The sequence below is a fragment of the Halyomorpha halys genome, unplaced genomic scaffold (assembly GCF_000696795.3).
Source record: "Halyomorpha halys isolate HHAL.00 unplaced genomic scaffold, Hhal_1.1 Scaffold604.1, whole genome shotgun sequence".
NCBI lineage: Eukaryota > Metazoa > Arthropoda > Insecta > Hemiptera > Pentatomidae > Halyomorpha > Halyomorpha halys.
The window spans coordinates 104,335-119,015 of record NW_027105224.1 but is presented as its reverse complement, the minus strand read 5'-3'; the positions used below and the strand labels follow the sequence as shown (position 1 = coordinate 119,015).

The window sequence follows — 14,681 nt, the reverse complement described above, 5'->3', positions numbered from 1 at the left end:
AGAGAGAGAGAGAGAGAGAGAGAGAGAGAGAGAGAGAGAGAGAGAGAGAGAGATTCCAAATTCACAGTTTTACATCTAACTTCAGGAAACATACACTAATGTCCATAAAATAATCTTGGAGGAGAAGAACTAACAGTGAACTGCTTGCAGTGACTGGGCAGTCATTAAGGCAAGGAGGTTAAGGTGGCGGGACTCCAACCAATCTCTCTGCTAACAACTCAGCTGCGAGCAACTGCCTTAGGAATCATAGGAACAGCCACACTATGAACAAGGCTCCTTTGTTTGTATATAACGAGCCTTCATAACAGCTGACTTGAACACTTTTCGTAAACATCGTCACTTACATATGACTCACATATATACAATTAATATATGAATTTTACAAAACAAAGTAGAAACAAAAAAAAAAAGTACAAATTTTTAATGTGGCTCAATAAGATGAGTAGGAATGCCTTTTTCTCTGCTGATCCATTTAAATCCTATACGTCCTCCATCAATACAGCTAATGTACCATCATCAAGTTTTCTTATTCCAGTATAGGGTTCTTCATGGACAACTCTTCTCTCAGTTTAATCAAGAGAGTGGTCACTGGGTGTACAAAATCCATAAACCTTTGAAGTAGTGACCCGATGAAGGCGACCACTGACAAACGTCAAGTGTATAATGTATCATCTTCTTGCTCTATTGAAGATTGAATCTGTTCCAGTGTTCATAAAGACCATATCGCTTATTTAGGTAAAAGCTTCCAGCACAACTTTACCCCGTCGCTTCGTCATCTTATACCTCCATTCCATTTCCCACGCATTGAAATTACTAGCTATTATAGATGTCTTATCAAAGACAATTCGATCTAGCAAATTTGTAAAGTCTTCAATCGTAATACTGGGATAGACATAATAGCTAAATATATAGAGGTCATTAATTTTGGCCCATACAAAGCCCACACTTGGATTGCAACACTGTATTTAACTCCAGGATAGCTTGGGTACTACATGTCCAAATAGCAACTTTGCCCCTTACATGGATATCCATGAGGTACAGCACACTAGTTAATATTATTTTCCATCATGAGATTGCCAAAAAGCGCATTTTATACTTCCTGCCAGATGTGATACTGCCGCCTCTAGCCTGAGGAATATGGATGACCAGATCGCCGCCTGTTCTAGGAACTTCAATCCTGGATTTGGGTCTAGTTTTGGTCCTCCACAGGCAGTTTATTTCCACAGTACCCACCATATCTGACCTACCACCTGGTGTCCGCGCTCGAATGCAGACTGTGATTGTGCGTTTGTGTGTGTATGTGCGTGTAGTCTAGGTCTAAAACTAATATTCATATCATAACTGAAATTACATATTTAAGGTGGTTGTATGTGGGGGAGATGTGACGTGCCGAAAATATTTATTTTAATTAAAATTTCAATTATAGAATAAATTTATTACATCTTTTCTATCTACTCGAATACTGCATTTAATACCATTATTCAAACAGTTTGACAGGGCTTAAATAATGGATCTACAAAAATAAATAAAATTAACTGGTGGAATTATGCGCAGTGTTTTTTCCGTTTTATAAGTCAGATTTATGTTTAAAGTAATTAAAAAATTATTTTGGAATTTCAATAATATAAGAGTCTTTCACTTGACAGGATCAACTTCATTTTTACATTTCGTGTTAGTACATATTTTCAAAATTGACTCTTTAACAATTTAGCAAGCAATACAAGTTCGAAGGAGTAAATTTAGTAAAAGTAAATTTTAATGAACTGTTTTTGCCTTTTTTGAAAGAAAGATATTAATATTTTACCACCGAAAACATCAGTAAAAGAACCAATCTACATCTAGTCTTCAAAGGAAAACCTTAACGAGGAAGATGATTAAAATATACAATTTTCAAAAGAGATGCAGAGGTGAAAGACATTAAATAAAAATACTTGAGGTATTGAATCTTAATCAATGACAAATTAAACAGTTTATACAAGTTCTATATTTCTCTTCAACCTACACAATTTTATGCAGACCTATTGTATTCATGATCTTTAGTTTAACATGTTAAAGTGTGTCAAATGGAAAAACCTACTTAATTAAATGGAGAAATATTTCCTTCTTTTACCATGTTAAGACGAAATAACATATAACATGGTTAAGAGTCTGTTAATATGTCTGTTAAATGGAGAATGGCGTCATGCAACAGCTGAGCTCGTCACTGTTTTGTTTGTTTTGTTAGGTTACTTGCTCGTAGTTTGTGTTATTATTGTTTTGGATGTTTTTAATACTAATAAAGCAATGGCTGGTTATAATAGTAATGAAATGACAGTTGTCAATTAGCTTATCTAGATTCTCTTCCTCACAAGTTAGAAGATCAACAAGGCACTCAGTAGCCAAACTTTCACACAACTTCTGCTTTTCATTTACTTTAGGCATGTTGTAATAAATTACTTTATTGAAAACATAGAAGTAAAAAATAACATGAAGTTTAAGAAGGAAGGGTTATAAAACAAGTTGCTCAAAGAATCCGCTAGGAGCTCTTATACATTTAACATGGCTTAAAATAGGGCTGCTTACAACCCTGTACTTATAACTAGGGATAGGATTTTATGTGCTAAAAAATCCGAAATTTTTACATAAATATGTGCTAATAAATTGTCAAATATTTAAAAAATATGTAAATAAAATGTATTTGTAAATTTTGTATTATTCAACAATATAAATTACTAATTAATTAGTAATTTTATAACTTAAAAAAAGCTACATAAATATGTATTTATTATATATTACAGAATAATATTTTAAAGAAATTACGTTAAAATGTGCGCAAAAAAATGTACTTATAGAAAAAATAGCTGTTCAACAACAAGAAATTAATTAGTAATTGTAATTAAACTTATTGATTAATAATTACTCATGAATTATGAACAAATTATAAATGGAAATAAAGAATAATCCTTATTAAAAAGAAAAAGAAAAAACAACTTTAGAAAAATATTTAAAACTTTGGAAGAAATCAATTATTATTCAGCAGGGTCGGTTACAAAATTATTGCAGATTAAATGCATTTTTAAATTTTCAAATAAAAATCTTTGTCGGTTTGACCGCAGAATGGACTTGTACCGGCTAAAAGATCGTTCAACATTTACTGATCTTATAGGGGCATACTTAAATGAAGCTATTTCCATTGCATCTAGTTCGGTATTCTGCTGCTGTCATCATTTGTTATAATAAGGAATATGACCCCTGCTCTTTTTAATTGATTCTGAGAAATTCTCGATGTAATTATATAAATGGAATAATAAAATGGACTGAATGATTTTACATCCTGGATTTATTTTTTAACACGTTCTATACTTTTTACTTTATGACTTCTCCGTTTTAACCACCCATATTTTCCAGTCTTTCTATTGCTTCGTTCAGTCTTTAAATTTTGCGAAGTGAAAGGCCCTTTTCTTCTAGTTTTGTAATTGTGTTGGATAAAAATACCACGTTTGTACTTATATAAGTCAAATCAGTCTTTATTGGGTTAATTGTTAACAAGATGTTCGCTTTCTCTATTGCAGTGGCGTAAACATTAAGTTTTGATATTATGTTTTTAATTTTTTCAAAATGTATACAATAATAATGGGCTGCATCAAGCCAGGTGCCCCATCGTGTTATCACGGGTGCCGGTGGTAAAGTTAAATCAGGGTGTGGTTCTTTAAAAATAGTAATACGACTGGGAGCCTTCAAACAATTTTTTTTTACTGTGGACATTTTGTCCAATTGGACAAGTTTGTCTACATTTGGAAATTGAGCACGCACTGTGGAACATGTGCAAGGAAATATGTGATTCAGGACAAAATACCTTAAAATATGTTAAAAATAAGAAATATTTCAGAAAATATGTGATTTACAACAAAATATGTAAAAATCTGTAAAAAAAGGTCAAATATTTAAAAATATGGGAAATAAAAATGGCTTCTTTTGGCCAGAAATGTCTTGAAACACCTATCTTTAGTTAGTAAGGAATCGCAGATATCATGGTCAGGTAAAAATATGTGAAAATATAAAAATTCAATCCCTACTTATAACATTTAACATGGTAAAACATTCTACATTTAACACATCATGAATACCCCTATTATTTTTACCTATCAGGAGTTATGATCCGGTATGATCGGTGTGACGGTATGATTCTTAATTTTGATACAGGCCGTTTTTCAGGGAGTAATCATAATTATTTTTTATTATTTAATTAATATAGTGTAGTTATTTAAAGTGCAGCTATGAATCTTAAAAACTAATTTATATACACTTATCAACTGCCAAGGAATTCAATGAAAAATCTTAAAACCAATTTTTATAATGGAAGAATGCTGCTTGACCGTGTGTATCAATAAATGGAATTTGGTCCGGGTGCAGTCAATTAAAACTCAAATAGTAAGTTCGTGTACTATTTTATTAGAGTCAACCTTTCGCCCCACGTTGCAGGGCTTCTTCATGGCTAAAAATGATACAAACACTTGACATAGTTACAAATAAAAAAAAATATATTGAGTGGAAAATAACATGAGTATACAATGAAACGTAAAATGTAATAAGAAAAATTAAAGGTTATAAACAATAAATGAAGAAGGTAATAGTAACAGATAAAGAGAAGAAATATTGAAGAAAGTACAAATTAAGGGGTGAAAAGGGATAAGAATAAAATGAAATGAAAACAATAAGACAGAGTTCATACCTGTTTTGACGGAAGTCAAAGTCAGAGTGAACCGTTTGTATTGGGAGGAGTGGGGATGGCAGTTAAGTACGTCACATATAACGAAAATAATTTAAAAGTAAACAATGTAAAAAATATTAAAATTAGTTAAACAATGAATGATAATATACATAATAGAGGGGGAGAAGAAATATTTACAATGTTTACATATTTATATTCATGTGTTACCTACTTCAGTTTACTTATATTAATTACTTTATTTTTAATGTTCTATAATGTAATTTACATATCTCTGTATCCCCACTCATTTGGTATATTGTCTTTCTTAATCACATACATTTATTGTATCCTATTATTTTAACTTTATTTCTTCTTTGTTTTTCTATCCATGTAATTTTTTTTTTTATTTATTTATTTTATAATTTTGTAAATATTTCTTCTCTCCCTCTATTATGTATATTATCACTTATTCTTAACTATGTCAAGTGTTTGTATCTTTTTTAGCCCTGAAGAAGCCCTCCAACGTGGGGCGAAACGTTGGCTCTATAAAATAGTACACCAATTTACTATTTAAGTTTCAATTGACCGCGCCCGGACCAAATTCCATTTATCAATCTTTATAATTAATTAAATATAAAATTAATTATTAATAATGATTTATAATGAAGTCATTAATGAAAATTAATGTTGGTAATCATACATTAAATCATTAATGTTAATTTGATATTTATGAAAGATGTTATGAAAAAATAAAACAAAAAAGAGACATTTCATGATCATTATTCATTTGATTCGAATTACAATTTACATTTTCACATGCTTTCTATACAATAAGATAAGAACATGAATAAATTGTCTTTATTCGAAAAACAATCTAACTATTGTAAAACTGCTCCAGACTTTGGTGGTAGATAAACACTGGAGGCAGGAACGCTGGAACGGATTAAAATAAATTAAATCATTCACAAATCTTATTTTTACAAATGAATGAATTTAATTACAATATTCTTTAGATAGAGTAAAATAAATTAAATAATATTTATAAAATTACCTATTTTCCGCTGGGAAGTTGTAACTACTAACGACAACCCCAAGTGCTGACTGTAGGCCCTGCCTGTACTTCGTTAGATCAGCGGTTATTTCAAAATCACCGATGTTCAAAACTGTCAGCGTTGTTGGATTGTTCTTCAAAACTCTGAAATGGAAGGAGCAGTCAAAAACATTTTATTTACTAAAGAGATAAATTAATCTTAGTATATGTTGACTGAGTAATATAATATATTCCAAAATATGTAAAATTAATATTCAATGTCACCTCGTGATAAGTATTAGTCCCTCATCAGATGTCTGCACTTCGCAGCTTCCTTCACTCATCGTTTGTTTCTTTCTCAGCTGTACCAGAGTTTTGTAAATGTTAAGATGGGAGCGTTTGTTATCTTTAGAGGATTCATTTTCCACGTTTCTTGTCCAGAAACTTGGAGCTAATGGTAGCCAAGGTTTACCAGTCGAAAATCCTGAAAACAATAACCGTTACAATCAGTGAATTGTAATGAAAATAAAAATTAGGAACATATTATTTAAATAATATATCAAATAAAATGCTAGACGAATTAGGAAACTAACTGTTATTTGTAGTCAGCTTAATATATTCTATTCTATATAGTTACTGTCGGACAGAGAGCCATTGGCTTACAAAGGGTAATGGTGATTTTATGGGATCCATTGAAGTTTACCTTCATTATTCAATTCATTGTCGTTCTTCAAAGTTAGTGAAATGTTATTAGAGAATTTGGATCTATTGGATGGATTATTATTTACTATTAACACACATGTGCCATTCATATGGGTTTTGAGAACAGAGTTTGAATGGGTTGGGATGGGGTAAGATCTTTGGGATGGGAAGATGGTTAGATAAACCAAGTAGGGGATCCAGGGGAATACCATGACGCTGAGAAAAGACTTGGTACTGTCTGCAGTGTATTTGATAACTTCCACCCCAGAATGAGTTTTTTAAAATGAGTTTTTCAAAATATCCAGGATTTTGTCCATGATAGTGAAAGAGAGATAGGACTGCATGAGGTTGGGTATTCAGAGGGCTTCTTGGGTTTAGGTATAATTTTGATCATAGATATTATCACATCCATCCATAGATCCACATAGATCCAGACAAGAAAATATGTGGAAAGTAGCACAACATATTTTAGAATACAGGATGAAACTAGGTCCAGGAGCTTTCAGAGAAGGTAATCTCTGAATGATATTAGATGTATAAGAAGGAAAATTGCTTCAATAGATTCAATTTAAATTTTTTTACGATGTGAGATAGGAATCTCTGAAAATCTAAGTACTTACCTCCATTGTGAGCCGCTTTCCAAGGCATCGGACCCCTCTGGAAGTCCCTGGACATGTCCGCGAACCCGCTTGGCCCATTCCTGAGTCCTTGGAGATCTCGGCCCTCGTCGTACCTCACGTAGGCATCTTCAAGACCGAACTCATCGCCGTTGTAAGTGAGCACTGTCCCAGGGAGGGACATCACCATCATGTGGAGCACATCAACCCATTCATTACTGAATCTGGAGGCGGGTCGGTGCTGATCATGGTTACCTAGCTTTGGTTAAAAAGAAAATGTTTGAAATGTTTTCCCTAACAAATATTAAAAAGAAATATATTAAATATCCCTACCACCCAGTTGGGCCATTTATCTTCTTTGATGAGGTCCACCCACTGGTTTATTATGGTTTCCCAATCAGAAGTGCTGTTTCCTTGATTGACGTTGGTAATGAAGAAGAAGTTGAAAGGGAATGTGGATCCTGGTGCATCATGGTCTCCGTAGTATTTCAGAAGTTTGTCGAAGGCCGAATAGCTTTCAGTCATCATGAGCCTGAAATTTCAATGACGTAATTTCTAATAAAATTAATTATAGACTTTAGCAGGATTTGGACGTAAACACTAATATCAACAAACATCAAGGGCTACAACGGTTCAGTTAGACATTAGTAAATATTCATGTTTAGTCAATTTCATCATTTGCTTGGTTGAAAAAGTTTCTATATAAAAATGTGCTTAACGTTAGCTCAGAAAAGCTTTTTTTTATATTTATTTATTGATATTTACAACTGTATAAAAAAATACAACAAGCAAATTTGATCATAATGACATAATCATAATGATATGATACAGCATGTAGAGAAACTATCTAGTAGTAGAACTCTAAAAACATTTTACAATATAAGGTCACGAGGCCATCTTCTTTTAAGTCGCCTCGGAGGATTGCCAGGAATGGAAGAGGAAGCAAGGCTAGAAACTAGTGGGTTTGGGTGGTTAGGGAGTTTATAATGGAAGGAATGATATCGAGTTCGGGCTAGATCAGTTACATAAGGAACATTTAGGTCTTTATGGATGGTTTTATTAGTAACAAAATAAGGAGCATTGAGGATTTTGGATTGTAAGGATTGAATGCGAGAGGAATTCGAAGGTTTAGTGGAGCCCCCTATGCTCAACTCCGTATGTCCAGATGGGCCTTATTATTGTCATATAGATCAGTCTTTTGTAATGAGTTGGAAGTTTAGACCGTTTGTCTAGTAAGTGCTGTAGCGTGCAGTTTCCTGTCTTTTTAGTCTTGTGTGAGGATTCCAGGTTAGTCGTTTGTCAAGTCGGCAGGTTTACGACGAAGAGTACATTTGATTTGATGGAATTTCAGAAAAGCTAGGAGTGTTTTCAGTTCATGATAACACTTCTTGTCGGTCACCCAACTTCTTTTTGAGGCAGATGTAGACTCCAGAGATCATTATCAGTATTAAGTTGTTGATAAAAACGAATATCAAACGAACCCCGATAGTTGTTTTCACACACAATTACCGACCAGACCGGAATGACAAAGATAAGTTTTATTACAAGTTATATAAACGTTGCTTAATCATTTTTTTTCTTTTAGTTTTCCAATAAGGACCAAACTACCTCGATCTTGCAATTAAAAACAGTTAATAAATCTGACTTTCCAATCAATCTATTTTTAACAACTGCTATGGTATTTAAATTAAGTCAACAAAAATTACTTACTTTGCCTCTTTCGGATTTTCTTCAAATGTGTCAAGAGTTTTTCTGAACTCTTTGATGACATCGTAAGTTTGTGGTTGGTCCATGGTACATATGTGATTGAGATTGTTAAAATCATTGGGATTTTTTGGGTTTTGATGATCTGATGGGGGCTCATTACCGCATTCCAAGTTGTCATAAATCGAACTTACGGCGTCCATTCGGAATCCGCTAACTCCTCTGCTCAGCCATAGTTTGAGAACATCCTGTATAATAATATTTACAAATTTATGTATTTAGCAGATAGTTATTTTCATCCTGTTAAAAATGAGATATTATTCTACTCACGTTCATCTTCTTCCTCACTACAGGATTGGCATAGTTAAGGTCTGCTTGTTCGACCAGAAACGAGTGTAGATAAAATTGCTTTCTTTTTTCGCTCCATTCCCAGGCCGTCCCAGTGCCCATGTTACTTAGCTGAATTGGAAAATCAAACTCAATATTTATATATTTATATTTTATATGTTTTTATAATATTTGTAATTTTTGTGCTTGCATGGCTCAAATTATTATTTAGAAAATTATATTTTTACAAAAAAAAAAAAGAAAGTTTTCTTTTGAAACATTTTTTCACATGTTTGAGTCTTTATTAACACGGAATAGCGATCCTTGCAAACTTAGTCTTATTTCACTGGAACAAACTCAACGGACTTCATTGTTTATAGTAGGTTTTGTATGTTTTTTGAATTGGAATGTTTTTTGTAAAATGTTTCTTAAATTGAGTAAGGCTGATATTGAATCAAGATGATTATTTTTTTTTTTTTTGTGGGCTAGAAAACATTTATTCATTACGCAGTGATGCGGCGAGAGAGATGCGCTGGGATCTCTTAAGCTCTGCTCTACCACTCACACGTGGGGGATAGAGTGGGCTCAGGGATCCTCAGGTCGATTGTGTAAATATTGTATATATTATTTTATCATTATGTTATTTTATTTATTTATTTTTCATACAGATAGTTTGATTATGTTCATCTTGTCTATTCCTTTGTTTGTATAAATTTTAAGAGAGTTTTTTTTATTATTATTATTTTTTTTAATTTATTTATTTTTTTCTTCTTTTCTTTCTTTCTTTTTTTTTATTTTATTTATTTATTTTAGTATGTATGAGATTCATTCATCACTATTCATTCATAACATACCTATTGCCCACAACTGTGTGGCAGATTGTAATATCTGTCAATCTATCAATCTAAAAAAAAAAAAAAAAAAAAAAAAACATTTAAGCTGTTGTAAATCACGACTATTTCAACTGTATAGCTACAAGTTGATCATTGCAATATAAATGAAGTCAGAGTCATCAAATCTTTCTTACAGTCCAACGAACTCATACAGACATGGCGGAGTGTGTGTATACCGACGGAAATTCGTTCATCTATTTACACCGCATATCTACAGAATGACTTATATTTTCCTTTATAATGTCTCATCTTAGTACCTCCTCTGCCTGAGACGAGAAGAGCTGTTTCCAGATAGGCTTAGCGTAATTTCTAATTGGCAAGACACACATTAGACACACGTCTAATATTTTTCGTCCTTAGGGGTATTCATAATCTCTAGTTTAACATGTTAAAGCGTGTTAAATGGAAAATCTCATGTTAATAACAAATATTTCCTTCTTTTTCATGTTAAAACGATATAACGCATGGTTGAGAGTCTGTTAAATGGAGAATGACGCCACGTAACAGACCAGCAGAGCCAGTCACCGTTTTGCTTGTTGTGTCAGGTTACTTGCTCGTAGTTTGTGTTTCGATTGTGTCGAGTATTGTTTTAGATGTTTTAACTAATAAAGCAATAGATAATAATAATAATAATAATTTAATGACAGTTGCCAATTAGCTCATCTTGATTCTCTTCCTCGCCATTCGGTGGACAAACATTCATACAACTTCCATTTTTCACTCACTTCAGTCATGTTGTAATAAATTACTTTAATCAAAACTTAGAATTAGACAATAACATGGTTTTGATAGGAAAGGTTATAAAACAAGTTGCTCAGAAAATCCACTAGGAGCTCTAATGCATTTAACATGACTTTAAATAGGGCTGCTAACAATCCTATACTTATAACATTTAAAATGGTAAAACATTTTACATTTAACAAACCATGAACACCCCTATAGTATCACAAAAAATAGTTCCATTGAAATCGTTACACGTGTGTAAGCAAGTAATTTTATACTCTTAATCACGACGTGGAATTTTCTTGTAGATGACCTACTGGCGTTAAAATAATTACGAAATAGATAGTAAAATTTAATATAGTAGAGTCAATCAATGATAAGGAAAGCAATTAAATGTACAATGCTTTCCGCATAGGATATAATTTCGCAAATTTATCTTATTTAATTAACATTCTCTTTTTTTTTGTTTTGTTCGGAAGAAATATAGGTTTGTGAACGTATAGTTATTTACATCAAATATGAAAAAATAAAAAATTACATATTTATTTGTATTTAAATAATTATTCGGGTGTTAGTATATCATATAAATATAGCGCATACTTTGTTACCCGTTGCAATGACAACGAATACATCACATTATTGCGACTTAAAGAAGAATATTCAAGTTAATATATCAATGTTTCTTATAAAATTTGTAATGTTTTTTTCTGTTATTAATTAAGTTTATTTTGTTAGTTAATCTAACATGAGATTTAGTTTATATTGATCTTAACAATTTGTTTTATATTAATGTATTTATCTTTTTTCCTTCTTATATTGTACACATGTATTATATCATGTCATATATTGTAACTGTCATTTACTAACCAATTAAAACTAACATTGGTAGGGCCCGACTCCATGGCTACGCAGTTTGTAAGCCAATAAATACATTATTATATTATATTATATTTTTACTATAAAACAAAATTAGTAACAAACTTGATAGTTTTCATCAAACAATTGAATAATTACAAAAAAAAAAGTCTGCCAAATAAATCTGTCACCTTTTTTTAGTGTATTCCAATCCGATACGTAATAACTTTTATTTCAAGGTCAATGATTTGTTCTCTGCGAACAAAATTTATTGGACGAGCCATTTTTAAAACTTAGGTATATCCAGATAATAGTTCTTTGCATGAGTAAGCGAAAGTAGTGGATAAAATACTAGATAATGCCTAAAATAATCCCCAACTTCGAGCTAAATCGCACCACACGAAATAATGATGTGTCAAGGAAAACAGGTTTGCAAATGCGTAAGCGAAAGTAGAGGATAGAACTGGTTAAATTTTATATTATACCTTTCCAAACCTAAACCCTAACTTTGAGCCAAATCAGAAGAACTACTTTTGAACCATAGCAGTGCCGAGAAAAATAAGTTTCCGCATGCCTCTGTGAAAGTAGTAGATGACAAAACCTGATAAAACTAGGACAAACTAGTTAATGCCTACATTAATTCTACATCGTTCGTCCCACACGATCCCTCAAAATGTCATCAAAATCAGATCAACGGTTCAATTGATTACAACTAAGTAAAAATTGAACAACTGACAAAGACCGAACCAATATGTTTCCTAGGATCTTAAATGCGTGCGAAAATGTCGGATTCAGAGTACGTTTTCTTAGACAAATATTTTCATATTTGATAATTCTCAAAAAGTATGGATTGTTATGATTTCATATATTATTTCAATTTTGGGAAAAATGGCTAATTTATGAAAAGATGTATGTTACAACGCCTCATTTTGGTCCTTAATAGAAGTAAATTTTAATAACCTTAAAAAAGAATATTCAATCGGACAAGTTATTCTGTCAGTTTTACAGTTTTTGAATTTGTTTAGTAATAACTGAAAAAGTCCTCTAAATACAAAATATATTTCTGGGGATGCAAACTTTATCTTGTAAAACCATTTATTATTATTTTATTAATTATGGGAAAGTAAATGAAATCTGAAATCTTACCCAATTATTGGGCGGTATTGGTTTGTTGTTACTATCATATCCTTTCGGGTCCTGCCAAACATAGAAATCTGAATATTTTTCGTCAGTATCGTTTCGAGCTTCCGAAGCAAGAAACCATTTATGTTTTGTGCTTGTATGATTGGGTACGAAATCCATCAATACTCTTATTCCTGAAACAGATATGAGAAATACGTTTGAAATAAATCAGTAAAAAAGATTAAAAAATCAAAAATTTAAATATAAATTACCTCTTTCTTTCATTGCCTTCACCAGTGCATTAAAATCATCCAATGTTCCGTATTCTGGGTTTATGTTGTCCATATCGGCTATATCATATCCGAAATCATAATTCGGGCTAGGATAAATTGGGGAAAGCCATATCGCCCCGATGCCCAATGACTGGAGATAATCAGCGTGTTTTATGACACCTGCAATAACAATTAATTAAATTTATTATTGCTTAAATTACTTTTCGGATATAATTTTTTTATCTTGAAACTTTTACCAACCCTTCAAGTCCCCTATACCATCACCATCGGTGTCCTGGAAGGAGCGGACGTATACTTGGTATACAACAGAATTTTTGTACCAATAGAAGTTGTCTGCTTTTATTGCACCTGCCAAGAGGCAAGAAATCAATAATGCCAATAACGCCATCTGAAATATCATTAAAATTTGTATTACAAAAATAAGAATTGTAAAATCAATTATGGCTTGTGGGTAGTAACTAATGTTGTAGTTTTAACCAGCATGACTTGTAATAAGGTATATTGGGCCACCTACAAACGCTCAAACATGCTACCTATGTTCGTCCTAAAAGTATAGTAGTAAACCCTGGGCTTCTATTAAAGGTATCTTACTACATGAGCTCACGTCTGCTTGATCATATGAAGCCTTCTTAAAGATAAGTCACAGATTATTTAGAATAATACAAACTACCAGCGAACCGAACTGATAAAACCTGCTTCAGTTTTTTGTGCGTATAACAACTTGTACAACTTTTTCTCACACCCATAGTTGGGTGTAATATTTCTTCCCATTTTGAATTATGAATAAATAGCGACAACACTAAATCATGTTAACCACTTCTAGAACAGGATGTTCAAAATTGATGGGAATATAGTATTTTTAATTAATAGTTTAACGGGACAAATGTTTAATTATTTGAATATCCTTTTTTTTGGTACATTAATATACCCTCCTATTATTTGGCAATGTCAATCTAATAATAGTGATACAATTTTTAATTAAATTGATAAAATTAAATCTGTTTCGCTTCAACCTGAGGGTAAGGTGTGCAGTACTTTGTAAGGAAGTACTAGACCTACTAATTGAAGTTACTAGATCAACGGTTGTGCAAGGAGGTTATTTGGTCATAATCGAGCACGATCACCAGATTTTTACCCAATTAAGGGTACCCACTTCATGAGGCTGGGAGGACCCCAGAGGGCTTGCGAACCAACAGGGTCCGGCTCTCGGCTACAGTATAACAGAAAATAATTATCTGCCTAAGCCGGATTCGAACCCGGATCCTTAGAGTCAGTAGCACACTACCTTAACACTGAGCTACCCGCTCCCATGAAAAAGAAATAAACAATAAATAATAAAATAATAATAAAAATAAATAAAATATTTAATTAATTAAACTTTTTAGATTTTTTTCATTCGTGGATATATTTAAACTTTAAGACCAATTTCTTTCCCTAAAAATTTTATATGAGTATTTCTTGTTTTGGATATTTCAATCAACTGTTTACATAAATGAATTTATTATTATATGCTATTGAAGTTATTAGTTTTTAGTCAATAAGCCACTTAAGGTTTATTTTTTTACACATTGGACAAAAATTCATGATTCAAAAAAGAATTATAAACTTGAAGAAAACTTTATAAATGGTGGTTGTGATGCTTTATAAAACTACTAAAAATTACGTTAAATTATTCTAAAGCTAAGTATTAAAATATACATATACAATAATATTAATATACACATA

The 14,681-nt window shown here is 31.9% G+C and overlaps 1 protein-coding gene across 2 annotated transcripts in view; it reads right to left on the bottom strand.

Annotated features, from left to right (window-relative positions):
• The window catches only part of LOC106684713 (maltase 1), a 24,097-nt gene that overhangs the window by 9,254 nt on the left and 162 nt on the right, over window positions 1-14,681 (bottom strand). Inside the window, exons 2-11 of one of the 2 annotated variants that reach the window (XM_067049449.1) lie at window positions 13,197-13,344; window positions 12,936-13,115; window positions 12,688-12,857; window positions 9,074-9,202; window positions 8,750-8,991; window positions 7,373-7,571; window positions 7,043-7,298; window positions 6,006-6,204; window positions 5,742-5,885; window positions 5,455-5,623 (exon numbers count right to left, since the gene is read on the bottom strand). In XM_067049449.1, coding sequence (XP_066905550.1) covers window positions 5,569-5,623; window positions 5,742-5,885; window positions 6,006-6,204; window positions 7,043-7,298; window positions 7,373-7,571; window positions 8,750-8,991; window positions 9,074-9,202; window positions 12,688-12,857; window positions 12,936-13,115; window positions 13,197-13,344 — 1,722 coding nt within the window. In that variant the 3' untranslated portion in view covers window positions 5,455-5,568. Of the gene's footprint in view, window positions 1-5,454; window positions 5,624-5,741; window positions 5,886-6,005; window positions 6,205-7,042; window positions 7,299-7,372; window positions 7,572-8,749; window positions 8,992-9,073; window positions 9,203-12,687; window positions 12,858-12,935; window positions 13,116-13,196; window positions 13,345-14,681 lie in introns of those variants that run through there. The other variant, XM_067049452.1, reaches the window with a different exon arrangement.